General features: G+C 45.4%; 1 protein-coding gene across 2 annotated transcripts in view; it reads right to left on the reverse strand.

The window, feature by feature from the left end:
* TMEM135 (transmembrane protein 135) overlaps positions 1-27272 on the reverse strand; it is a 387359-nt gene that overhangs the window by 347826 nt on the left and 12261 nt on the right. For both annotated transcript variants that reach the window (XM_054015686.1, XM_054015688.1), the window contains exon 2: positions 10224-10351. In XM_054015686.1, coding sequence (XP_053871661.1) covers positions 10224-10351 — 128 coding nt within the window. The remainder of the gene's footprint in view (positions 1-10223; positions 10352-27272) is intronic.

A 27272-nucleotide genomic window follows, 5' to 3' on the forward strand; every position in this document is an offset into this window, starting at 1 on the left:
GATTCTGAACTCTTGCATATCCAGCCTTAGAATGGACGGTGGAGGTAATAAACCATCTCCAAGGAATGGGGGTACTTGTGAAGTGGAAAGATTGTACACAGTGCTTTAACAAGCAATAGCAGCTGATTCAGCAGCACAATTTCATTTGAGACTCTGTTCTCATAAAACAGGGCAAGTAACATGATAAATTCATATGGGGCAATAACAAGAGATGAAATTACATATGAGAAATGGCAACACATAATAAAGAACTAGTGAAATTAGAAACACCATTTGGACCAGCTCAATTTTATCCTTGTCCGAGGAAGGGCAAAGGACTTGCCTCATTCTATCTTTGCCCTCAATATGCCAGGAAAACGATACAAACAATTACGACCAGTTTATGTTCAAAAGTGAGGAGAGTCAGTGAATCAGCAACGAATGATGTAATGGTAATTATACACACTATACATTCCCACGGCTACAGAAGGATAATTTCACTGGACAATGCCAAATACTGCACCAGCTAAAAGTTCATTACTACAGGAATCTCTTGTTTTGGCACAGTTTTGAATCATTCTACTAATTCTTACATTTTCAATTTAATAAGATTTAAAAGACAGCAATATACATTTTACATAGTGCAACTGTCTGCAAATTCAAATGTCAAAAGCACTTCTCACCATGAAGAAATCTAAAATATAGATAGAAATAATGTTTTGGATTACAAGGTTACTGTTGTGTTGTCTAGTGGTTAGAACAGGGAATTGGGAGTTAGAAACCTAGGTTCTCTTTCCAGCCCTGCCATTGATTCATTATGCAACCTTCCCCAAAATTTAAGGCTTGTCTACACACAAACATGCAATAATTTAGTTAACTGGGAAAAATCCCTAGGTAGACACACTTCTATTGGTCTAAACTAGTTTAACTTGCCCCTGTAAACTAAACTAATATAAGCCAAGTTTAAACCAATATAAAAGTGTCTACATGGGGCTGGCACTGGTATAACTAAATCTGTTTACAATCACACTTTTAGGTAATCAATCCAAGTGTGTATACCAGTAGTAATATTTTCTAATGCGCTCTTAAGTGACTTAAGAGCCTTAAACTGCTAAGTGCCCACATTACTTTTGAAAATTGGACTTAGGTGCTTTTCAAAAATTTACCCAAACTGTGTCCCACAGTTATCCCATACTTAAAATACTTACACACTTTTTAAACCACTTTAACATCTTCGGATGAAGGGTGCCATATAGGTACAAAGTATTAACATAATTATAATGGCCAGGTATTTATTTGAAATTCTGCTTCCCTGAAGGTATCTTCTAGTTCTTCCACTCCCTTGTATGAGGAAGGTAGAATTCTCAAGGGCAGCAGACAGATGTCTGAGCACAAGCTAGACACCTTACTGACTGTTAACCAGGATGCGTTATGCTTAACTCAATCCTTGGAACCTTCCACTCAATTCCAATAGAGCAGAAAGTGAAATAGCGAAATAGCCCCAGAAAAAGTCAGTCATTAAAACTAAAAATGACTGGGAGGGAAAAAAAAATAAAAAACACAAAACTAGCAGCTCAAAAAAAATTAAAAACAGATGTAAAATACAATGCCAGCTCAAACAGATTCTGTTCCAACCTCAAAAGGGAGATAAACGGATGATTTATAATCCTGAAAGGTGAAAGCTTCAGAGAAGCAAAATTACAAGGGAAGCATTTGTTCATGTCAATTCCAATCAGGTGATTACCAAACCCAGATTTTGGAAGCGGGGTTGGCGCTCAGATATTCACTGACTGGAGCACTGCTCTACCAAAGGTTGCGTCGTCTCTGCCCTGCTGGGTAATAGCATAATGCGATGTAAAATTATGTATTGAGGACGACATCGCCATTCTGCATAATTGTGCCAGGAACGCTGCTGAAGAAGCCTGTGCCCTGGTGGAGTGCGCTGTGAGCGGTGGGGCAGGCACCTCTGCCAGGTTATAGCATTCTTGGATACAGGACGTGATCCACGACAAAATTCATTGAGAGGAGACTGGAAGCCCTTTCATCCTATCTGCCGTGGCCATAAACAGTTGGATTGACAGTTTTGTTCTCTCGATGTAAAAGGCTATCGCTCTGCAAACGTCCAATGAGTGAAGCCTCTCTCCCTGCCGCTTGAGTGTGGCTTAGGATAGAACATTGGAAGGAAAATGTCCTGGTTGATGTGGAACTGGGAGACAACCTTCAGGAGGAAAGCTGGATGTGGCCTGAGCTGAACTTTGTCCTTATAGAACACCGTGTACGGGGGTTCTGATGTTAAGGCCTTGAGCTCAGACACCCTCCTGGCTGAGGTTATCACTACCAGAAACGCCACCTTGTACAAGAGCACAGACCAAGTAGCCCATGGTTCGAACAGCCCCGTCAGTTTGGAAAGGACCAGATTAACAACCCAGGCTGGGACAGATTGTTGGACATGGGGATATAGTCTGTGGAGACCTTCCAGGAAACGGCTGACCATGGGTTGGCAAAGATCAACCAGCCCTCTCCACCTGGATGGAGGGCTGAAATGGCGGCCAAGTGAACACTTATTGACAACATGGACAGCCTTTGCTGCTTAAGATGGAGCAGGTAGTCCAGTATAATAGTATAGACGTGAGCACTGAAGACGGCCGGTGCTGTGCCAACCAGATTCAAAATCTCTTCTTTTGGCCAGGTAGTTAGCCCTGGTGGAGGATTTCCTACAGCCAAGGAGGACTTGTCTGACTGGGTCTGAGCAGGAGAACTCCATCAGGTTTAGTCATGGAACTTCCTTGCCGTGAGGTGCAACGACTCGAGGTTCAGGTGCTGGAGATGGCCGTGATCCTGAATTATTAAGTCCGGGAAGAGCGACAAGGTGACTGGGGCTTCCACGGACATTTGCAAGAGATGGGTACCAGTGCTGGCAGGGACAGGCTGGAGCTATCAGTATCACAGAAGCTTCTTCCCTCCATATCTTGAGGAGCACCTTGTGAACAAGAGAGATGGGTGGGAATGCTTATAGGAGATGGCTTCCCAGGGGAGGAGGAACACATGCATGATGGAGCCTGAGCTGTGATTAAGGAAGGATCAAAATTGCTGGCACTTCCTGTTGTGATGTGTGGTGAACAGGTCTATATGGGTAAAGATGCAGTTCTCGATATCTGGGCACAGTGACCACTCATGGCCGTGGAATGGCCTGCTAAGATAGTCTGCCAACTCGTTCTGTACTCCCGGAAGGTACGAAGCTTGTAGGTGTATTGAATGCTCTACACAAAAGTCCAACAGCCTAAGTTCCCTGTAAGCTGTGCGGCTGCCCAGCAGGCTATCAAGTGCTGTGCAGTTCAGGTGTCCCTCCCCCCACTGCCGTGTGTTTCTCCTGCCTTCTGCCTTGGAGCTGCTTCCGGGAGCCTCCTGTTTGCTGTGCAGAGTGTGAGGGGGTGCTAATGTCAGGGTGTACCCCTGCCCCTACACCCCATCTCCACGGGGAGGGAGGTGGGACACACGACAGGGCTCAAGAGGGAGGGAGCTTGCTGGCAGCTGCAGCTGTGCTTGAATTTGCTGAGCTACTTAAAAGGGCAGCGTACTTACAAGTGGAGTCTGTACTTAAAGGGGCAATGCGCGTCTGTCTCTCTCTCTCTCGCTCACACACACACACTCATACTCCCCTCCCAACACATACTTGTGTTGTTGTTGTTGTTGCTGCTGCTGTTACTTCTTGATACTTTTTTCGAAGTGTGTTATTTGAGTTTTTTGACTGGTCTATTCATTTCATAATTTTTATTTTTATCTTATGCTTAAATTTAATTCTTTGAGTAGTGAGTTCTAAAATGCCTAACCTGTCTTGGCTGGAGTAATTATCCCTATGGTAACTTTTAAAAAAATATATCTAGGTTTCTGGTTTCTACTTGTGGTGCACATCGGCACATTACCTCGATACGGTGCACATAACAAAATTCATTCCGCACATGGATGGAAAAAATTAGAGGGAACACTGCCCCAGCATGAGGGCTTCCTGGCACAGGGGAGAGGAAGGTGCATCCCCCTGTTTGTTGATATAAAACATTGCCGCGGTGCTGTCCATGAGAACTGATACACATCTGCCTACCAAGTGGGCTCGGAAAGTCTGGCATGCTAGGCGCATCACCTTAAGTCCGAGGTCTCCAGATGTGCTCCCCAGCTCAAGACTGACGCATCCGTCACCAGCGAGAGGGATGGCTGAGAACTGGCAAAGGGGATCCCCGCGCACACTACCTGCGGGTCAAGACACCACAGGAGGGAGTCGATGACCAGGTGAGGCAAACTGTCCAAACTGTCCTGAACTGGCTGATACACTGAGGTGAGCCACGATTGGAGAGGCCAGAGTCTGAGCCTGGCGTGTTACACCACATAAGTACAGCCATGTGTCCCAGGAGCTTCAGGCAATTTCTTGCTGTGGTGATGGGGAACTGCCTGAGACTTCGAATGATATCACCCAGGGCCCGGAACCTCACTTCCGGGAGATATGCCCCAGCCTGGGTCGAGTCCAGTACTGCCCCTATAAATTCTATCCACTGAACTGGGGACAGCGTTGATTTCCCCACGTTCAGGAGAAGGCCCAGTTCATCGAACACGGTTCTTATGAAGTCAACTTGTGCCTCCACTTGAGCCTTGGAATGGCCCTTGATCAGCCAGTCATCGAGATACGGGAAGACCTGTACCTACCACCTGCGCAGGAACGCAGCCACGACTGCCATGCACTTGGTAAACACTTGAGGCACTGCTGATAGGCCAAACGGGAGGACTGAACAGGTAGTGGTGGTTATTCACCACAAACCTGAGGTACCTTCTGTGGGACGGTGTAATAGCCATGTGAATGTAAGTATCCTTCAAATCAAGGGCGGCATACCAGTCCCCTGGATCCAAGAAAGGGATAATGGCGGTCAAAGGGACCATGCAAAACTTCAGTTTCTTCATGAACCCGTTGAGTTTTCACAGGTTTAGGATGGGCCTTACCCGCCTTTAGCTTTCGGTATTAGAAAATACTGGGAAAAGAAGCCCTTGCCCTTCAACTTCTGAGGAACCTCTTCCACTGCCCCCAGCGATAGGAGCAAGTGCACCTCCTATAAGAGGAGTTGCTCATGAAAAAGGTCCCTGAAGAGGGACGGGAAAGAGGGGTGAAAGCGTGGGAGGGCTGAGAATTGGAAGGAGTATCCCCTTTCTTCCATGCGGAGCACCCAGAGGTCCAATGTGATACAGGACCAAACAGGGTAGAAAGGGGATAGTCGGGACAAGAAGATAAGGCGGGATGGTTCCAGTCCTTGTACTGGTGAGCCGTCCTCATGCGCACCTTCAAAAGGCCTGCTTCTGGCCCGATGACGGCTTGGGCTGGACAGAGTCCTGGCCTGAGGATGGGCGCGGCCTCTTCCTGTCGCTCCTGTTTCTCCTCCGTGAACCATCCTGTCAGTTCTGCGGCTGATAGAACCACGGAGGAGGCTGCGACCTAACATTTTTCCGCTGCATGGTGGGGATGTGGAGGCCAAACTATTTGAGGGTGGCTCTAGAGTATTTCAGACCGTGAAGTCTCTCGTCGGTCTTTTCCGAAAAAGAGAGCTGAACCCTCAAAGGGGAGGTCCTGGATGGGCCGCTGGACCTCGTAAAGTAGACTGGAGACCTGCAGCCAGGAGCTCCTCCTCATGGCCACTCCCGTAGTCATAGCTCATATGGCCACATCCGCCCAGTCCAGAGCGGCCTGCAGGGAGGCTCAGACAATCAGTCTGCCCTCCTCCACCAGGGCTAAGAATTTAGAGTGGGAGTCCTGCAGCAGCAGCTCTACATTGCACTACAGGTGATATAGCAGTATCTGCTCACAATGGCCTGCTGGTTTGCGATGCAGAGCTGCAATCCGCCTGTCAAGTACACCTTTCTCCCGAATAGTTCTAATCTTTTTCCTCCTGGTTCTTAGGGGAAGGACCTGGTACCCTGGCGCTCACGCTGGTTAGCAGCATCCACCACCAGGAATCTGGAGGGGGATGCATATACAAATGCTCGTACCCTTTCGATGGCACAAAGTAGCATCTCTCGTTTCACTTGGCTGTCAGTGCCAAAACCGCTGGAGCCAGTGTAGATGGCGCTGGTGCTGACGGTGACGAAGCCAGTGCTGCAGGAGTTGGAATACTGGCGTCAGAGAGCAATGAAGCTATGCCCGAACCTGCCAACGCCAACAGTGCCAGAGGGGGAATGAAGGTAGCCGAGGCTACCAACGTCGCTCTCAAATGTGACCACTGGCTCCACCCTTGGCTCTGATGAAAGGCCCAGGGCATCCAGAAGGGCCACTGCACCAGGGGCTGCCATTGCGCAGGCCACGGTGCCGGGTAAGGCTGATGGTCTTATCTTGACCTCGACCGTCTACTCCTGCTCCTGTGAGACCGGTAGGAGTCCGCCTCCAACTTCGAGGTCTCAGAGAAGGAGGACCATGAAGGAGCGGTGCTTCGCAGTGCTGACTGTCCGCACCGAGGACTGGGGGACCAACGTGGCTCCTGGACCTGCGTCCGTGCTGGGGAGTGGCGCTTCTCCAGTATCATGGCAGGTTTCCCCCTTGACGGTGCAGGGGGACCGACCGGTGCCAGCGACTTATCCCATCTAGGCGGGGAAAATGGCGCGGTAAGGTATAACAGGTCCTGGGCCACCTCGAAAGCCTCCGGGGTAGATAAGAGGTGCAGCTCTGAACTCAGGGCCGGAGAGCGAGGCGGGTCCAGACTCGACCACCCACCCACCAGGGCAGGAGTCAATGTGACCCTTACAGGCAGTGGGGCCGAGGTGGTGTGGCCCGACTCGGGTCTCACAACGGCCGACTCCTTGGGCTTAGCTGGGGGAGAATGGCCCTTCTCCGGCCTCCTCTTCTTCTCTAGCACCAGAGATTGCGACCGGTGCCTGCCTGCAGCATGTGAGCCACAAGTGGAGCAATGGCAGCACCAGGAGTCTTTCCTCAGCACCAATCCCCATGCTGACAGCGCCAGAGCACTCCGCACCGAGGAGGTGGTGCTCGGCACAGGATCCGCCGATCCAGGGTCGGACTGGGGACAGAGCACAGCCTCCATCAGTAGGATCTTAAGACACTGATCCCTGTCCTTCAATGTCCTGGAGCAAAACTCCCTAAAGATCTAACAGCGATCCTTTTGGTGGCTCTCCCCTAGACACTTCAGACACAAAGTGTGCGGATCGCTTCTGGACATACACTTGTGGCAGACCTTGCAGGTTTTAAAACCCAGAGAACGTGGCATGCCCCGGTGCCGGGACAGCGTAGGAGCGGAACCCCCTCCCCCCCCAAAGGAAACTTAAGAAACTAACCCTAACTAATTTGAACTAACACTAAACTAACAATAACTACTAACGAAATAACTATATACATTGCCAAATGTGCTTGCCAAGACAAGAGCAAGATGGTTCCAGCTAACCGTCACTGGCGGTAAGAAGGAACTGAGGGTGTGGCAGGTTGGCAGAGCCCTATATTGAGCACCTTGAAGGTGCGACTCTAGGGGGCGCCCAGGTTGACCCGAAAGATCCTGCTAGGGGAAAAATCTTCTGGCTGCCGTGCACGTGCGCACACACCTGATTGGAATTGCCATGAACAAGCACTTGAAGAAGAATTTTCCTCTCTCTAAAAATGCCATCTGTGCAGGAATCACACTCCTAGTTGGTAGAGCAACTCCCACCTTTTCATGTTTTCTGTATATATATCTCCTTACTGTATGTTCCATTCTATGCATCCGATTAAGTGGGCTGTAGCCCATGAAAGCTTATGCTGAAATAAATTTGTTACTCTCTAAGGTGCCACAAGTACTCCTAGAGACTAAGTAGCTCAAGAGATGCCTCAAAAGAATGGGTTAACACTAACTGCAACAGACAGCATAATGTAGGAAAATGTATCTGTGCCTTACCTGAAGAGGAGCAAGAAAACTATAAGGGAGGTGTGAATACCTCAATAATATCAGGATTAAATCAGAAAAGCCTGCAGTATGTCCAAATTTAGAGTCTTTAAAAATGTGGCCACCTCAAATAAAGGATCTCTCTGAAAGGTAAACTTCTGACAGAGATCCCCGACTTTGGAAACAGTTTCTGAAAAACTGAGAGGCTGAAGCTCCCTAAAAGCAGAATCTAAACAATTGTGCTTTGTAAATGTATTGAGCAAAGACTACAGTGGGTTTTTTAATATATGTCTGAAATGGCCGTGAGAAGTCTTCACAACTTGCCTCTGCCTCCTACAGAGTGCATCAGGTTGGCTGTGACAACTGCCAAGCATTTTGTGAAATAAGAGGCAGACACGCTGGCCCAAAAAGCAAAATTCAGATTTAGTAATGCTGATCTTCTACAAAAACTCAGATACTTCCAGTGCTAGAGAAGTACCCCTATGTGCATGCAAATGTTAGCAAGGTCCAGGAAGGCAACCAGCTATGTTCTCTGGATGTGATGGTTCCAAGAATGACCAATTTGAATTTTTTCCTGACCAAATGCCAATTTCAGCTTCAAGAAATCCCAGATTAACTGAAGCCCTCTTCTCTTTTGGACTGTCAGGAAGATGTTACACTACTGTTACACACTTCCTTCTTTCATCTGGCAGCTGAAGCTAACCAGTTGTCTTTGCCAGGAGACTGGATTTTCTGCAGATTCTCTATCTGATAATGTACCCAAGAGCCTTCTCTGGGGATGTGAGCACACAATAATCTGGAGGGTTTCTGAAAAAACTGATCTGGTAGTTCCAGCCAATGCTGAGGACCAATGTATCCATGGTGAGAAGGAGCCATGAGAAGTTAAAGGCTCCCAAGTTTACAGGTAAGAAGGTCGGTTAGTTCCAAGAGCAACAGTTAAGCTCAGAGGGCGAGAGAGACAGAGAGAAGTTAGTATGAAGTGGAAATTACTTTTTGAGGATGTTAGAGGTTGGCCAATATCAGCTTTATAAAGGAAAGCAAATCTCAGCCTTAATTATCTCCACAATTACTTGCAATACACATTGACTAGATCTACTGAGTAACGAAGTGTCACCTAGAGTCACTTTTCAGAACAAAGCCATACCTTAAAGAGAGTTTTACTTGTGTCCCTAAAAAGGCTGACAACATCCCTCATCATGAAGTGGCAAAAAGTTTGAAAGTCAGGTTCATGCTAGTTTAGTGCTGCACAGATGAGTTAGGGTTTGTCTATATGGAGGAAACTGACAAGCATAACTTTGGTATAATATAGGTATTTTGGAGTATCTCCCCCACGTGGACACTTTCAGAATAAAAAGTGATTTTATTCCAGAATTACTCCATTTCATGAGCAGAGTAGCTATTCCGGAATAAAGACTTATTTCAGAACAGAGGGCTTGTCTATACTACACGCCGGATTGGTGGGCAGCGATCGATCCAGTGGGGTCGATTTATCACGTCTAGTCTAGATGTGATAAATCGACCGCCGAGTGCTCTCCCATTGACTCCAGTACTCCACCGGAGCAAGAGGTGCATGCGGAGTTGACGGCAGAGTGTCAGCAGTTGACTAACCGCAGTGAAGACACCGCGGTGAGTAGATCTAAGTATGTCGACTTCAGCTAAATTATTCATATATCTGAAGTTGCATAATTTAGATCGACACCCCCCCCCCCCAGTTTAGACCAGGCCAGAGTCTCCACATGGGGAGCTATTAAAGCATACCTATTCCAGTCAATTTCCTTGAGCAGAAAAGCCATTGTCATCGTTCAAGAAGGAAGAACAATGGCTGAAAGACAGAACAATCACATTCACCCAGCTAGCCAAAGAGAAAGCATTAGCAGCTGTATTGGAGCTCCCCTTCCTTTATGACCAGAGTTATGGTAATAAAGAGAAAGTTTCCAAAAAAAAATTCATTATAATGATATTTACGTCTGCTTCAGGAAGAAATTAAAGGTCAATATCAATCAGCTATACCATTTCCTCCAAGGACTACAATTTAAATCAGGCGTGCTGTGCCAGGTATTACACTTAGTACAAGTATAGATATTGATGAAGTACAAAAGAAAAATTAATTCACAAAGTGGTATACTGACAAAAACAGTGGGAAAAATATGCACTGAATTAGTAAAGACAGAAAACAAGATGGGAGAACCCTTCATTTGGTCATTTTCTTATTCCAATAAAGGTGTGGCTGCTTTTCAAAGAAGTCACAATAGGAAGCATATCGGAATAATTCTACAAATAAAAAGGAAAAACTGAAGATACTATATAGCAAGTCATTCTTAAATATTTAGCATAGTGTATACCAACCTTAAAATGCAAAAAAAAGCAATATACAAGCTCCCATTCGCAGTCAGAAAGGAAGTTGACTGCAAAATCTCAGGTAGCAGTTTGTGCAGATAATAGTCAAGCTTTCGTTTCCTGAGAACTGCTGCAATCTGGAGGGGGAAAAAAAGATGCACACTTTAATTTAACTAACTTTTTTACATTGTAAAGAAAGAGAAGACTGAGGGAGGGGGGAGCCAGTGGCACCCCTTATACCATGCATACGTGCACCACTCCAGACAGCACTAGAGCCAGTCCCCTACGGATACCACTGAGGAAAAACTTCACCTACAATGGAATGGACATAAGCCACACATCTCTAAGAACAACAGTTACAAAAGGTTAGTAATCGTATTTTCTCCTTTCTATCCTTTAGACCACTCGTACAGCCCCCATGTCTGACCTTACCCTGATCTTTTCACATCTACCATCCTGAGGTGTACAGGTGCTCCACCTTTCTGATAAACATGTATGTACAGGTGCTTCCCATTGCTTGCACACAAGATTTCCAGTGTTCAGCTGTAATATTCAGGAAGAAATTATTGCCTCTCTCTCCTACACACAGCAGGAGCAGTGGAGGAAATGCTGAAAGATCAGTACTTCTTTTCTTCTGTACACTGTGTTGGACTCAGGACGATCAAGAATTAGGAGCTTGTAGCTGTGGGTAGAATGGAGATGGGGTGCCCAAGAGGCTGAGTGGTGGCCTAGTCGATAGGGCAGTGGGCTCGTACTCAGCAGACTTGTATTCAATTCCCAACTCAGACCTGCCATGTCACCCTCGGCAATTTGCTTGAGCTACCCTGTGCCTCTGTTCCCCATCTTTAACATGGAGAGAGAACTTCCCTATCTCACAGGAGTGTTGGGAGGATAAAATCCATTAATAATTCTGAGCTGCTTAGATATTAAGGTGATGAGGGCAATACATGTATTAGATAGGAGAGCTGAAGAGTCAACATAGATACGGAGTCTTGCTTGCTGGAGGGAGAAGAGTGTCCAGTGTATTGTGGGCAGCATTGAGAAGAGCTGCAGAGCCTGTTAGAGCTCAGCTTCTTAGCGATCAGATAATTAGTTAACATAATTGCGGGTAGAGAAAGGGGTGGTTGACATTTGCTGACCTTGTTATCATTTAAATCTTAAATCCTTTGCAGTGCACAAAGCTCCACAAAGCAGGAAAATTTAAATTGTGAGGGCAGCAGAATCCCAGGCTTCTCCCTCTTTCTCCTGAGGTCTGTGTTTTCTTCATCAGTTTCCAGGAAAACTGGAAACTTTCTCCTAGATATCTTGGAACTCTGTCAGATTAAGTAATAAATGCTATCTTTTTCTCTGTGCATAGATACTAATCCTTAATTTTGGCAACAAGTAGATTTTGCCAACAGTGATTAAATAAATCCTTAATATGTAACTGTAAACATATCCGATCTGGGTATTCTTATTCTTCCCCCACAGGAAACAGATCTGTTGCCTAAGAAGGTGTCATTTTTTATTTGATTATATATATATTATATATAAATATATATTTGGAAATGTACTTTAATTTCGGCATTGCAAATAAATGGATATTTAAATTGGGTGTTGAATGGTTTCTTTCCAAAGTGAATAATTAACATTGTTTTCTGATCAAGCAGCTCTAACTTGAAGAGGCTGGAAACTATCTCTGCATATTTGTAGACTCAACCTAAATAATTCTCTTCTATAGGGCTCTGCTATGAAATACTGTCTAAGTATTCTTTATATCCAGCTTCTGAAAATTCTGTTCTATGTAGCTTCTTATACAGCCCTCATCAACATAGTCTCTGAGTGAATTCTAGTCATGCATTAGGGGGTGATAACACAATTTCCACATCTAGTGTGTTAGGTCTCTTCTCACATACCTGAAATATAGGGGGAGAAGATCTAAGTGTCCAGCAGCTTTATGTACTGTATAATATTTTCAAAATTCTTATTTAATAAGAAAACATTTAAACTATTAACTTTGATTATTCATTAAAAGAAACTTTGCTAACCATGCATTGCTCCTTAAGAACTACTAGCATACTAAGTTTGAAGTTTTAAAAAAGTTCGAGACATCAAGTGAAAACAAGAGGTTATTAATGGAAACTATTTTGCAATCTTAATTATAGATTTCACAGTATTATATTTTTGACCCTCAAACCTGAAAAATTAATCATGGCACTACAGTCCATTATATCAGAACACCAACACTTTGTAGAAAAATATTGCTGCCACTTTTCTTTCAAAAATGCTCACAGACTTAATCTTTTTAAAAATATCTCTAGTCTAGCAGTACTACTCCAGGACCTAAAATCTATTCATTCACCCTCTATTATGGGAAACAAGAGTAATTCAACACTAAGAGTATTTTACTCACTGTTCAAAATAGAACTACACCTCTACCCCGATATAACACTGTCCTCGGGAGTCAAAAAAACCTTACCTCATTATAGGTGAAACCGCGTTATAGCGAACTTGCTTTGATCCGCTGGAGTGCGCAGTCCCACCCCCTCCCCGGAGCACTGCTTTACCACGTTATATCTGAATTCATGTTATATCGGGTCGCATTGTATCGGGGTAGAGGTCTATTTGCAAGATAGACTAGCTCAATCAATACACTTTGATAGGGAGTCTTGTCTGTGCTGGGTGTGCGCTTTTGCCGGACACAGAGAAAGAAGGAGCCATCCCACTCCTATAGGGTAGTGAGTATTTAGAGAAGGAATGTATTATGTTACTTTTATTTTCTATTTGTGATTTATTTTGCAAAATAGAGGGAGGATAAAATTGGGTTCTTTGTGTAATTTTAAAGTTTTGCCCAGAGGGAAACCCTCTGTGTTTTGAATCTGTTTGTCTGTGAGATTATCTTGCATTCTAATCTCACAGAGGTATTCCTTTCACCTTTTTCTTTCATTAAAATTCTTCTTTTAAGAACCTGATTGATTTTTCATTATTTTAAGATCCCAGGGTTTTGGATCTGTGTTCACCACGACTAATTGGTGAGGGTATACTCTCAAGCCTACCCAGGAAAAGGGGTGGGAGGAATTAGTCTCAAATCTGCCCAGGAAAGGGGGGGTCTAGGGACTTGGGAAACCTTTGGGGAAAGGCAGAGAGTTCCAAGTGGCTCTCCCCTAAGATTTGGAACACGCTTGGTGGTGGCAGTTTACTGTTAACCTAAGCTAGTAAATAAGCTTAGGGGATCTTTCATGCAGGTCCCCACATCTGTACCCTAAAGTTCAGAATGGGGAGGGAACCTTGACAACTGCACTCCACCATCTCTGTGCATATAGAGCAGAGAGAAAACATATGCACCAGCAGCAGACACAATTTTCTACACTCTGGGTCCTAGTTGCGCCCTCCCTCCCCCCACAGTCTGGCACCTGAGGCGGCCGCCTCAGTTCGCTTCATGGTAAAGCCAGCCCTGCTATAATCTATTTTGCAACCAGTTGTTTCTCAAACCTTAGCAAGTCATATGTCTTACGGAGCACTAGGCGTTAACATAAGTACAAAGATTTCAAATGAATAAATTGATATTTTAGTTATCCAAGAGAAAATTACTCTTAAAAAAAGGTGAAGCAAGAAATAAAACTCATTTCTTTTTAATCTATGGCCATGTAACTCACAAAAAAGCCATAATGAAATGTATTAAACATATATTAAAAATCATTTGTGCTGAATGGGCTTTGAATAGAAGTGGCTGCTCATTAGCCACAGCAGCACTATAATTAGTAGCTATCCAAAAAATGAACCATCAATTAGACACTTACTACAGCAATGCAAAGTTCACTTCTTTCCTCAAGTGCAAACACACAGAGATGACTGTGTCTCCTGAAGGTTTCTTACAAATCATAAGTTATGATCGCATAAGCAATGGGTTTTACCAGCCAGGACACACAAACATGTTAAGCCCTGTCAACATTAAGAAACAGACATTTTAACCTCTTCACAAGGCAGCATGGTTCCAGTGAGCAGCTTTGGGCGCTAAAAAGTTAACCCTACAAAAATGGAAAAAACAATCCCCACCAAACATTGATGCCTGGCTCAGTGACACAGCTGACCTCACAGCTAACAACTGGCATTCCACACAACAGGAATGCCTGAAAAATTCAAAGCAATCTGGGCTGACTTTCTAGAGGTCTATGATTAACGTAGATGCTAAAGATATATATGTCACTTCCTCTCCTCTCCCTTTAACCTAACCTTGTTTATTTACTTTGTGTATTACAATGAATCTGATATTTTGGTATAGCTGTTGTTTTTGGAAAATTCAATAAAAAAATTATAAATATAAAAAAAGGAAACAGACGTTTTAACTTCAGGTGTCAAACATGGCTCTTCCTACGAACAAAGATGAAAATGCATCTCCCAATCACAGACAGGGTCAACCGAGTTCAGCATCCGTTTAAGAAAGTATGGTCCTACCACAGTTCTAAACACTGGCTAACCACGCTTTCTTACAACAGTTGCTGAACATGGGTTGCTCTATCTATACCAACAGGACAACAGTGTTAAACACTGGGGGAAGAAAACTGCATTTGCATGCACTGGAAACAGCTGATTTTTAAAGGTAAAATTAGCCTTAATTACTTAGCTATGTGTATCACAAGCATTAAGAATATAAGGACGGCCATACTGGGTAAGAACAAAGGTCCATCTAGCCCAGTATCCTGTCACAGTGGCCAATGCCAGGTGCCCCAGAGGGAATGAACAGAACAGGTAATCATCAAATGATCCATCCCCTGTCGCCCATTCCCAGATTCTGGCAAACAGAGGTAGGGACACCATCCCTGCCCACCCTGGCTAATAACCATTGCTGGACCTATCCTCCATGAATTTATCTAGTTCTTTTTTGTACCCTGTTATAGTCTTGGCCTTCACAACATCCTCTGGCAAGGAGTTTCACAGGATGACTGCGTTGTGTGAAAAAAATATGTCCCTTTGTTTTTTTAAACCTGCTGCCTAATAATTTCATTTGGTAACTCCTATTTCTTGTGTTGTGAGGAGTAAACAACACTTCCTTATTTCCTTTCTTCACACCAGTCATGATTTTATTAACCTCTATCATAGGCATCTCTTTTCCAGGCTGAAAAGTCCCAGTCTTATTAATCTCTCCTCATATGGCAGCTATTCCATACCCCTGGTCATTTGTGTTGCCCTTTTCTGAACCTTTTCCAAGTCCAATATATCTTTTTTGAGATGAGGCGACCACATCTGCACACAGTATTCAAGATGTGGACATACCATGGATTTATATAGAGGCAATATGATATTTTCTGTCTTATTATCTATCCCTTTCTTAACAATTCCCAACATTGTTCGCTTTTTTGACTGCCGCTGCACATTGAGTGGATGTTTTCCGAGAACTATCCACAATGACTCCAAGATCTCTCTTGAGTGGTAACAGGTAATTTAGACCCCTTCATTTTATATGTATAGTTGGGATTATGCTTTCCCATGTGCATTACTTTGCATTTATCAACACTGAATTTCATCTGTCATTTTGTTGCTCAGTCACCCAGTTTTGAGAGATCCTTTTGTAGCTCTTAGCAGTCTGCCTGGGTCTTGAGTAGTTTTGTATTACTGCTTTATGCAATCCCAGCTAATTTCTGATGCATCTGACACTTGTCCAGTTTCAGAAAAATTCAACCCATGGTCAACTGGTGCATAATAGATGAAGAAGTAAAGAACCTCAGACATTTCCTGTCCTTTATTTGATCCTTCAACTGGAAATGTTCCTTCATCCCTCTCCTTTCAAATTTCTTCACAAAACTTTGCAAAAACTAAAAAAGTTTTGTGAAGCAGGCCAGATTGACCTGAATGTTTTTATGTTACTGATGCATGTAAGTATGTCAGTACCACTCAGGCAAGACTTAACACTGACTTCACTGAAGGACTCATGGTGTGCAGGAATCTGTATCAACAATTCATATATCCTCAGCATGTGCAAACTATTTGCCCAAAAATAAGTAATTCAGAGGTCATGACGGCTTGATGATAATGTTAGAGGCCTTTTCAGCAATCTATGATCTATATTCCTACTTGTCTCAAATCATGGGAAGAACACCACATGGTATTATGAATTTGGCCAGAGAAGAACAAGAGACTTACGAAACACTTCGCAAGAATCAAGTGACACAGTAATTCCTTAGAGAGCCTCACTGACTTTCAGTGGATGCAATGTCCATCTCAGGGGCTAAACTGAGCTCCTGGGAGGACACTTGAATAGAGTGTCCTTGAGCTCAGTGAGATTTCTTGACTCATTCATCTGTGAAATAGTCACAGATGATTTCCTCATTAAAAATCACATCTTCTGGGTTATAAATTAACGTAACGATGTTTTCACCTTCTCCCACCCCTCCCCTCCTATACAGGTCAACAAATCTTCATGCTGATGAATTTTGTAAGAGTACATGCTGCTTCCTTTTAAATTAGCGAATGAAGATCTTTTCCATTATTGGCTAAAGGCTACATTAAAAGACTGTCAAATTGAAAGCTAGTCAATTTCAAAGTATGATTTAGAAGCTTCAGGTATTACAGCTACTCCAAATCCTCTTGCCAATTATTACAAGAATATTGACATTTTCTTTTTTAAAAAGTGTCACCCTTTGTTAATGCATGAAAGACCCTCACAAACGAGAATAAATTAAATGAACTACACAAGGAACAGTAAAACTGAGTACTATTAAAAACAACAAAAGAAAGTGAAAAGCCGAGGAAATTTTTTCCTCTAGTCAAAAGTGTCTCTTGTAACACTTACAGGTAACATTTTCAGACTGAACTGTGATTTTCAAGTTGATGCGGTCCATTTAGAAAGTTGACTGCAGATATGTAAGATGAATAAAAGTAATCCCATTAGACAATTTAATAACCCACAAAAAGAAAAAATTATAACAATTATGAGTAAGTTATCATGCTAACAAAGAGCTTATAACCACTGAACTGTGAAAGAAAAAAAAAAAAAGCGTCTTTTGAATAATCTAACAGTTACAACACCGCTCACTGGGTATCGAAAAAACATGTTTATTTCTTGCAACGGCTGACAATGTTTATAAAATTCTTATATAAATCACTGTTAACATTTAACACAGTGATAAAAGCATGTGCATGCACGTGCACACAGATCTATTTTCCTGGCCACAGTACAATCAGCAACCATGACTACAAATGTATTTATTATAATAATAATAATAATAATAATAGACAGTTTTTCCTGCCCAGACACTAGGACAATATCTGATTACTGAGGGCATGGAATGTTTTCATTATTACATTAATGTCATGGGTAGAGACAACAGATTGAACAAATACTAATCAGGGAAATTCTGCTAGAACAAATGTGTTTAACATATACTTGTAGATACCATGGTTCTGATCCCAATGCAGACAGGGATAAGCATTTGGTTATACCAGGGGTCCTCAAACTGGGGGTCGGGACCCCTCAGGGGGTCGCGAGGTTATTAAATGGGGGGTCACGAGCTGTCAGCCTCCACCCCAAACCCCACTTTGCCTCCAGCATTTATAATAGTGTTAAATATACAAAAGAGTGTTCTTAATGTATAAGGGGGTCGCACTCTGAAGCTTGCTGTGTGAAAGGGGTCACCAGTACAAAAGTCTGAGAACCCGTGGGCTAAACTGTCAAAGGCTTTTTCACTCTGTCCTCAAAGTAAAAGTTCCCAACTGACTGAACGTTACTGGAAGTCAATGGGTGTTGAACATAAAAATAAAGGAGGATAAAACTCAGCCTCATGAGGGTTCCTCTGGTTGCACTATGAAGGGAAGGAGCAGATAAATGTATCATGTTGAAAATTTTTGAATGAATCATACATTTTAGAATTGTACTTCAACAAAAGCAAGTAAATGTAAATAGTCTCTAGTAATGCCTTAATTGACATTAAACCAGGCTGCATAAGAATATACAGCTAGAGCTAAACCCTCATCTCCCATTCACAGCACAAAATGTGCTAGTGGGCATGCATCTGCAAGTTAATTTTTCAAGATACAACATTCAGGTTGAAATGGGGCTTAAATTAGAGTAGGCATGCCTCTTATAGTGTAATTAGGGTTCAAAGGTTAATATTTATTAGCAGTAAAAACTGTATTTAAATTTCAGAGTAGCAGCCGTGTTAATCTGTATCCGCAAAAAGAACAGGACTACTTATGGCACCTTAGAGACTAACAAATTTATTAGAGCATAAGCTTTCGTGGGCTACAGCCCACTTCTTTGGATGCATATAGAATGGAACATATATTGAGGAGATATATATACACACATACAGAGAGCATAAACAGGTGGGAGTTGTCTTACCAACTCTGAGAGGCCAATTAAGTAAGAGGAAAAAAAAACAAAACAAAACAAAAAACTTTTGAAGTGATAATCAAGATAGCCCAGTACAGACAGGTTGATAAGAAGTGTGAGAATACTTACAAGGGGAGATAGATTCAATGTTTGTAATGGCTCAGCCATTCCCAGTCCTTATTCAATCCTAAATTGATTGCATCTAGTTTGCATATCAATTCCAGCTCAGCAGTCTCTCCTTGGAGTCTGTTTTTGAAGTTTTTCTGTTGTAAAATAGCCACCCGAAGGTCTGTCACTGAATGACCAGACAGGTTAAAGTGTTCTCCCACTGGTTTTTGAGTATTATGATTCCTGATGTCAGATTTGTGTCCATTAATTCTTTTGCGTAGAGACTGTCCGGTTTGGCCAATGTACGTGGCAGAGGGGCATTGCTGGCACATGATGGCATATATCACTTCAGTAGATGTGCAGGTGAACGAGCCCCTGATGGTATGGCTGGTGTGATCAAGTGACATCATCATAGGACCTAATCACACCAGCCATACCATCAGGGGCTCGTTCACCTGCACATCTACTGAAGTGATATATGCCATCATGTGCCAGCAATGCCCCTCTGCCACGTACATTGGCCAAACCGGACAGTCTCTACGCAAAAGAATTAATGGACACAAATCTGACATCAGGAATCATAATACTCAAAAACCAGTGGGAGAACACTTTAACCTGTCTGGTCATTCAATGACAGACCTTCGGGTGGCTATTTTACAACAGAAAAACTTCAAAAACAGACTCCAACGAGAGACTGCTGAGCTGGAATTGATATGCAAACTAGATGCAATCAATTTAGGATTGAATAAGGACTGGGAATGGCTGAGCCATTACAAACATTGAATCTATCTCCCCTTGTAAGTATTCTCACACTTCTTATCAAACTGTCTGTACTGGGCTAGCTTGATTATCACTTCAAAAGTGTTCTTTGTTTTTTTTTCCTCTTACTTAATTGGCCTCTCAGAGTTGGGAAGACAACTCCCACCTGTTCATGCCCTCTGTATGTGTGTGTATATATATCTCCTCAATATATGTTCCATTCTATATGCATCTGAAGAAGTGGGCTGTAGCCCACGAAAGCTTATGCTCTAATAAATTTGTTAGTCTCTAAGGTGCCACAAGTACTCCTGTATTTAAATTGTTGTTTAAAAATTTTTGCCTTGATTTTCATTAAAAATTTCACAACCTTCTGGAACACCACCAGCAAGTACAGAAGACCTTTAGGGCCTGCAGGATCCCTATGCAGACTACTGAACGTCTACAAATTTTGCTACCATCAGTGTACAATTAATACTTTTTTTTCCACATTTTATCAGATTAAACCTAAAAACAGCAACAGAATAATTATTTTCATGTTTCAAAGGTGAACAAAAACAAACCACCCTGTAATTTGGCAACTAGCCACTAAATTAAATGTTTAAGCAATATCATCTCCAGGATTATAGACAAAACAGGTTATCACACGTGGACAGGATTTACTATAGACTATACAACATACAAAGCCTTTACCAACACATAGGTGTACAAGATCCTTGCCCTGGGGACCTTACAACAGAAATCACACAAGCAATTAAGGAGCAAACAGTGCCAAAAAAAGAGATCAGCCCTGGAATATTAAATAGAAACAGTGAACTCTAAAGGATTTGAAAGGGAAGGTGCTAAGTGCACCAGATGAAGTGGGCTGTCAAAAGCACAGGGTACAGTAGGAATTGACATGAAGTCAAGAACAGAAGAGAAAGACAGAGGAGCACTAATGTCAGGGAATAAGGCACAAAAGAGAAAATTAAAAAGAACTGGACTGGGACTCAGAAGCCTGGGTTCAAATCCTGGTTCTGTTACAGACTCCCAGTATAACCTCGGCAACTTTCAATCTCGGAGCCTCAATTCCCTATATGTTGGCCCTACCAACTTCACTGCCATGACAAATGTGTCATGGACCATGAAATACACCCTTCCCTGTGAAATCCAATCTCCTTCATGATGCTGGGAGCGCCCCAGCCGGGCTGGGGAGGGACAGGACTTGTTCTTCCCCTGCAGGGTCACTCTCGGTGTGAAGATCAGACGCACCTTTGGAGGCAGCGCAGAAGCGAAGGTGGTAAACCCAGGGCTTCTGCACTAAAGCAGCCCCGGAGCTTCCTGCAGCTGGAGAAGGTACCTGGAGGTGGATCTGATCTCCCCACCGAGAACAGCTGTGCAGGGGAAGAGCAAGTCCTGTCCCTCTCCAGCCTCGCTAAGAGCTGGGCTCGGGGCTTCCGCACCATGGCTTCTGACGGGGCTTCCACCCTGCGGCTTCTGCTAGGACTCTCGCCTCCACGGCCCCTGCCAGGGCTCGAGGCACCTGGGCTCGGGGCTTCTGGTCCTGTGGCTCCTGCTGGGGCTCAGAGCTCCTGTCCCACGGCTCCTGCCGGGGCTTGGGGTGCCTGGTCTCAGGGCTTCCGCCCCGCGGCTCCTGATGAGGTTCAGGGCGCCCGCCCCCCAGCTCCTGCCGGGGCTCAGAACACCCAAGCTCAAGGGTTCCATGCCCATGGCATCTGCGGGGGCTTGGAGCACCCATTTTTCTAGGTCCCTGTGGACCCATGCATTAATCCGCCACTGGCTGGCACTCCCAGCAGCACGGGGGAAATCAGACCCATCTCCGCCTCTGGAAGCCTCCTCCAGCTGCAGGAAGCTCTGCGGTGAAGTGAAGGTGACAATCCCGTGACCCCCCCGACAACAGTTTTACCATCCTCCCACAGCTCCCTTTTTGGGTCAAGACCCCCATGGTTACAACACAATGAAATTTCAGATGTAAACACCTGAAAACGTGAAATTGACTAGTTTTCAAATCCCATGGCCCTGAAATTGACCAAAATGGACCATGAATTTGATAGGGCGCTACCTATACGTAAAATGGAGATAATACTACTTTTCTCCCTTCCGTTGTCAGTATTGTCTAAGGTCTGGTCTACATTTGAAAGTTTTACCAATATAACTGTTTCAGTTGGATACGATATTTTTTAACCAAAATAGTTATACTGATAAAAGCCCTAATATGGGCATCGTTTACTCTGGAAGGAAATCTTTAGTAAAAGGCGAAAGATTTTACTACATCAAAAAAACATCTGCACACAATATTTTAAAATTCTGCAAAATTCTGCATATTTTATTTGTCAATAAATACATGTGGAGGCTCCAGCATGGTAGTGGGGAGTACAGGCCATTAGCTGCACAGAGTGGGAGATCACCCTGCAGCCCCTCTCTCCCCAGGACATGGACTCAGCAGTGAGGCTGCACCCATCCCTGCCATAGCACAAGGGCCAGGCCTGCCCCAGAAACACCCTGGGGCCCCACCCCTCCGTGCCAGGCACACCAAGATAGCAAGCAAGAGGGATGGAGTCTCTCACACACACCCAGACCTTGCCCCCAATCCAGGTGTGAGGCAGGCAGGTTCAGCGTGGCAGGATCCAAGTGTGGAGGGGCCTACTGTGCGGGGGATTCAGGTGTGGGATGAGAGAGTTCTGGGTGGGGCAATCTGGGTGCGGCAGCTCAGTGGGGGATTTGCATGCATGGGAAATGGGACTCTGTGGTGGGGGGAAAGGCTAGGCAAAGGTGGTTGGGGCTCAGCGGGAAAGGGGCTGGATGCGGGGGACCCAGCAGGGAGTCTGGGTGCTGGGAGAGTGGGGCCCAGTGGGGTCTGAGTGCCAGTGGTAGGAGCTCAGTGGGGTGGGAGTCTGGATGTGGGGAGCTGGTTGGTGTTGTCCAGGTGAAGGGGGATGGGAATTTGAGTGCAGGGGGCTCAGAGGGGGTGGTCCAAGTGGAGGGGTGGAGGTCTGGATGCAGGGGGAGGTCTGGGTGCGGGGGAAGGGAAAGACTCAGCAGGGTGGGAGTTCAGGGGGCTCAGCAGGGGTTGTCTGCATGGAGCGGAGGTCGGGCAGATGGGGGAGCAGCTCCTCATACAGGGAACCCTCCTCACACAGCAGAGGAGCGATGAGGTCAGGAAGCAGAGGGGGGCGCCAATGGATGCAACACTTTCTGCAGCCAGGGGAGGCTTCTGGGGATAGATCTGACTGGCCCACAACTGCTCCTTGCAGGGGAAGAAGAAATCCCATCCTCCCCTGTCCCCAGTCCAGCCGGGGATAGCAGCTGAATCTCATGCAGGGTAGGAGTCACCAGCCAGGGCACACCCAGCCCCTCTCCCCCCACACACACTCTGTGATTTACCTCTCCGCCAGCTGCTCCAGGCCCATGCTACTGGGGAGGGGCATGTGACCGCTCTTGCAGCTTCCCTTTGCTTCAGGAAAGCATTTTTCTGCAGGAAAGCAAAGAAATCTGTGGGGGACATGAATTCTGCATGCACGCAGTGGCGCAGAAATCCCCCAGCATAACAGTTATACTGAGATACTGGTGACTTACCAGTAAAGTTAGTCCCCTTTCCTTTACATGAATAGCTATACTGGTATAAAGTATAACTGTGTTCACATCAGGAAGATTGTACCTCTTTAACTATACTCCATATAGTTAAAACAGTACAATTTTCTAGTGTAGGCGAGGCTTAATTAGATTGTAAATTTGGGAATATGATAATCAATTATTTGTTAATTTTTGAAAACTAGCAAATTACAATATGATCACCTGATAAGACTAAAAATCAGAATAAAATATTTTATATTAGTGTAAAATTATCTTCAGATGGAAATTAAAGCACTTATAAATGGCTAGGAGCTTGAGTTCAAGGCAATTTTTTTAAACATTTTTCAGAAAAGCAGTGACCCACCAAAGATCTTCTGCACATAGTGAGCACAGTTAAAAAGTAGTATTTGTGGCAGTTTCAGAACCCAGAGTCAGAGACTGTAAGCTAGTTGCCAAATTACATAATACTGCTTTAAGAATGAGAGAGACAAAGAGTAAAAAATACACACACATTGTTTAAATATAAAATTTATTTTTGAGTCAGAATAGTCTAGTGTTCACATGAGAGGACTAGAAGAAGAGGTTACTCACCCTGTGCAGTAATAGTGGTTCTTCAAGATCTGTCCCTCTATGGATGCTCCACTTCAGTTCCTTCCTATGGTGCTCCACTTCAGGTGAGTATACACACCATGCACCTTTAATCAGAGATTTTAGGTAGCAGTGCCTGTTCGGCTCACACATGCACACTATCCAGCCTTGTGCTCTGCACCGTGGCTATATAGAACTGTACAGACGAACTGCCCTCAATTCCTTCTCTACCGCAAAGATCCATAGCAGAGAACTCCAAAGCTAAGGGGATGAAGGACTGGTGGTGGAGCAACCATAGGGGGGGTGTAGTGAGTCGGTGTGGCTCCCCTCCTGCCCAGAAGAGGGAGCCCACGTGCCGGCACCAGAGTGGGTGGGACCACCACCGCCTGTCCCCGCCCCCCGGAAGTCAAGGGGCGGGACAGGAAGTATAAAGGCCGGCCGCCAGAGCTCAGTTGGCGGCCAGCCACCACAGGGAGCAGACGTGCGGCCGGGAGCTCCCGGCCAGGAGACCGTCGAAGACCCTAGCTGGCCTGAGCTACCCCGGGCCCACTACGAGGAGGAGCCGCCGGAGCCCGTTCACGCCCGCCACTGGGAGAACCCCTGGGAACCGAACCCCGCTAACCCTGAGGGTGAGACTGGACCCGAACCCCTCAGCCCCTGCTGCTATCCAGAGGAGCCGCCTGAGGACCATTGGCCGGACTTCCCGGCAGAGCTACCAGACTTGCCGCCGAGCCCGGGCAGAGAGGAGCCCATGCAGGTGGACTGGCCCGATCCCGGCGCAACGACCGAGGTAGGCTGTGAGGGGGATCACGGAAGTAGCCCGGGGGTAGCCGACCCCGGTCCGGCTACAACTGAGTGTGAGCCTATGTCAGTGTGTTGCGGCCTGGATACCCCACTGACCAGCAGCGGCAGCAACCGCTGTTAGGGCCCCGGGCTGGAACGCAGTGGAGTGGGTGGGCCTGCGTTCCCCCCTGCCACCCTCCGTACGGGTGGCAGGCTTCCCCCTCACCCAACGCTCGGCTACAGAAGCCTGGGCCTTGAACTATTTGCCTGCTCAGCCCCTGCAACAAGGGCCTGAGCTTAACTGTGTTTGCCCCGCCCTGATCCAGGGCCTGGGCTTTGAACTATTTGCTCGCTCAGCCCCTGCAACAAGGGCCTGAGCTTAACTGTGTTTGCCCCGCCCTGATCCAGGGCCTGGGCTCTGAACTATTTGCTCGCTCAGCCCCTGCAACAAGGGCCTGAGCTTAACTGTGTTTGCCCCGCCCTGATCCAGGGCCTGGGCTCTGAACTATTTGCTCGCTCAGCCCCTGCAACAAGGGCCTGAGCTAACTGTGTTTGCCCCGCCCTGATCCAGGGCCTGGCCTCTGAACTATTTGCTCGCTCAGCCCCTGCAACAAGGGCCTGAGCTTAACTGTGTTTGCCCCGCCCTGATCCAGGGCCTGGCCTCTGAACTATTTGCTCGCTCAGCCCCTGCAACAAGGGCCTGAGCTTAACTGTGTTTGCCCCGCCCTGATCCAGGGCCTGGCCTCTGAACTATTTGCTCACTCAGCCCCTGCAAACAAGGGCCTGAGCTTAACTGTGTTTGCCCCGCCCTGATCCAGGGCCTGGGCTTTGAACTGTTTGCTCGCTCAGCCCCTGCAACAAGGGCCTGAGCCTAACTGTGTTTGCCCCGCCCTGATCCAGGGCCTGGGCTTTGAACTATTTACCCGCTCAGCCCCTGCCATAAGGACCTGAGCCTAACTGTGTTTGCCCCGCCCTGATCCAGGGCCTGGGCTCTGAACTATTTGCCCGCTCAGCCCAGCAAGCAAGGGTCTGAGCTAACTGTGTTTGCCCCGCCCTGATCCAGGGCCTGGGCTCCTGAGCTTTAACTGTGGTTGCTCCGACTCTGCACCAAAGAGCCGGAGTTTCAGGACTAACTGACTGCTTATTCCCAGAGTAGTGAGTCGGTGTGGCTCCCCTCCTGCCCGGAAGGGTCGAGCCCCGGCTAGGACCTACTACAGGGGGTCACACCTCAAAGAGCCACAGCTACTGCACAGGGTGAGTAATTCCTTCTTCAACTAGTGTCCCTATGAGTGCTTCACTTCAGTACCAAGCAGTACCCTCTAAGGAGGGGAGGGCTTCGGAGTAGAGTCCAAAATTGAAGATAGCACAGTAGAGCCTAGCATAACATCAAAAGCTGAGTCATGAGTTACTGCATAATGTTCAGAAAAGGGATGTATGGAGGTCCAAGTTGTGGCTGTACATATTTCAGCAATGGGAACATTTTTAGGAATGGTTATCAAAGTAAAGAAAGGGTTACTACTCTGGAAGGAGGTTGAAGATCATGAGACTGACAGATAATGAAGTCAGATATCTATCTAGAAAGTCTTTGCTTGGAAACTGGAGATCCCTTAGATCTGTCTGCAATAGACATAAAACAATCTGGGAAATTTTCTAAATGGCTTGGCTTACTCCTGCCCAGGTAAAAGGCTTAAGCCCTTCTGACACTGAGTGTATGCAATATCAAATCTTCCTTATTCAGGTGTTGTTTAGGGAAGAAAAGTGGAAGATGAATAAGCAGGTTAATGTGAAAATCAGAGGACACCTTTAGTAAGAATTTGGGGTGTAATCATAATGTGACCTTGTCTCTGAAAAATACTATGAAAGGAGGACATGCAATCAGAGCCCTAATCTCCCCAACTCTTCAAGCAGAAGTAATGGCTACCAGAAGGCTACTTTCAACAATAAATCAAGGAGGGAGCAGGTTGCCACAGGTTCAATGGGGGCTCTTGTAAGGCATCTGAGCACCAAATTGAGGTCCCAAATCAGAGTAGGATGTTTGACTTGTGCAAAATGATTCCCCACTGTGACACTCTGTATCTTGGGGGAACACCCTGCATCCCCATGTTCATCCTTATAATATGATTGTGTGGTATCCAATGCAAAGTTTGTAATGTTGGGTGTCTTCGGAAGGCTCATTATGCACTGAGCACTGTTGTTATAGTTACGTTATAGGTTGTAATTTCATGTATATTGTTATGAGGCTGAAAATGTGTCCTCATGGCTAAAACAAGCTCAGGCAAAACTCTCCGGGAACAGAGGGACAATTCACACCTCACCAGAGCATGTAGGGGACAAACCCAGCCCAGTCTCACAGGAACAAAGGACACTGGCCTAGGCAGCAACAAAAAATCTGTTAGACTCTCGAGAGAGTCACCCACCTTCCCTTGGTCAGTTTGGGACTACGATGAAGTAATGCTCACCTGACTCTGAAGGGGGGAGGAGGGGCAAAGCCAAGAGGGAAAAAAGAACATGATAAAAGGGAGAGACATTTGCCATGCTCTTCCTCTCTCTTCCACTTCCATTTAGAGAGAGAACCACCAAACAACTGAAACACTGATCAAAGGGGAGAGCCTGGCTCAAGGGCAACCAGCCAGCCTGTGGTGAGAAGCATCTAAATTTTTAAGGGCATTGAAAGTGTTAAGATCAGCTTAGAATGTGTTTTGCTTTTATTTCATTTAACCAAATCTGACTTCTTGTGCTTTGATTTATAATCCCTTAAAATCGATCTTTTGTAGTTAATTAATTAGTTTGTTTATTCTACCTGAAGCAGTGCGTTTGGTTTGAAGTGTGTCAGACACTCCCCTTGGGATAACAAGCCTGGTACATATCAATTTCTTTGTTAAATTGACAAACTCATATAAGCTTGTAGCGTCCAGTGGGCATAACTGGACACTGAAAGATGG

The sequence above is a fragment of the Malaclemys terrapin genome, chromosome 1 (genome assembly GCF_027887155.1).
Source record: "Malaclemys terrapin pileata isolate rMalTer1 chromosome 1, rMalTer1.hap1, whole genome shotgun sequence".
NCBI classification, from domain to species: domain Eukaryota; kingdom Metazoa; phylum Chordata; order Testudines; family Emydidae; genus Malaclemys; species Malaclemys terrapin.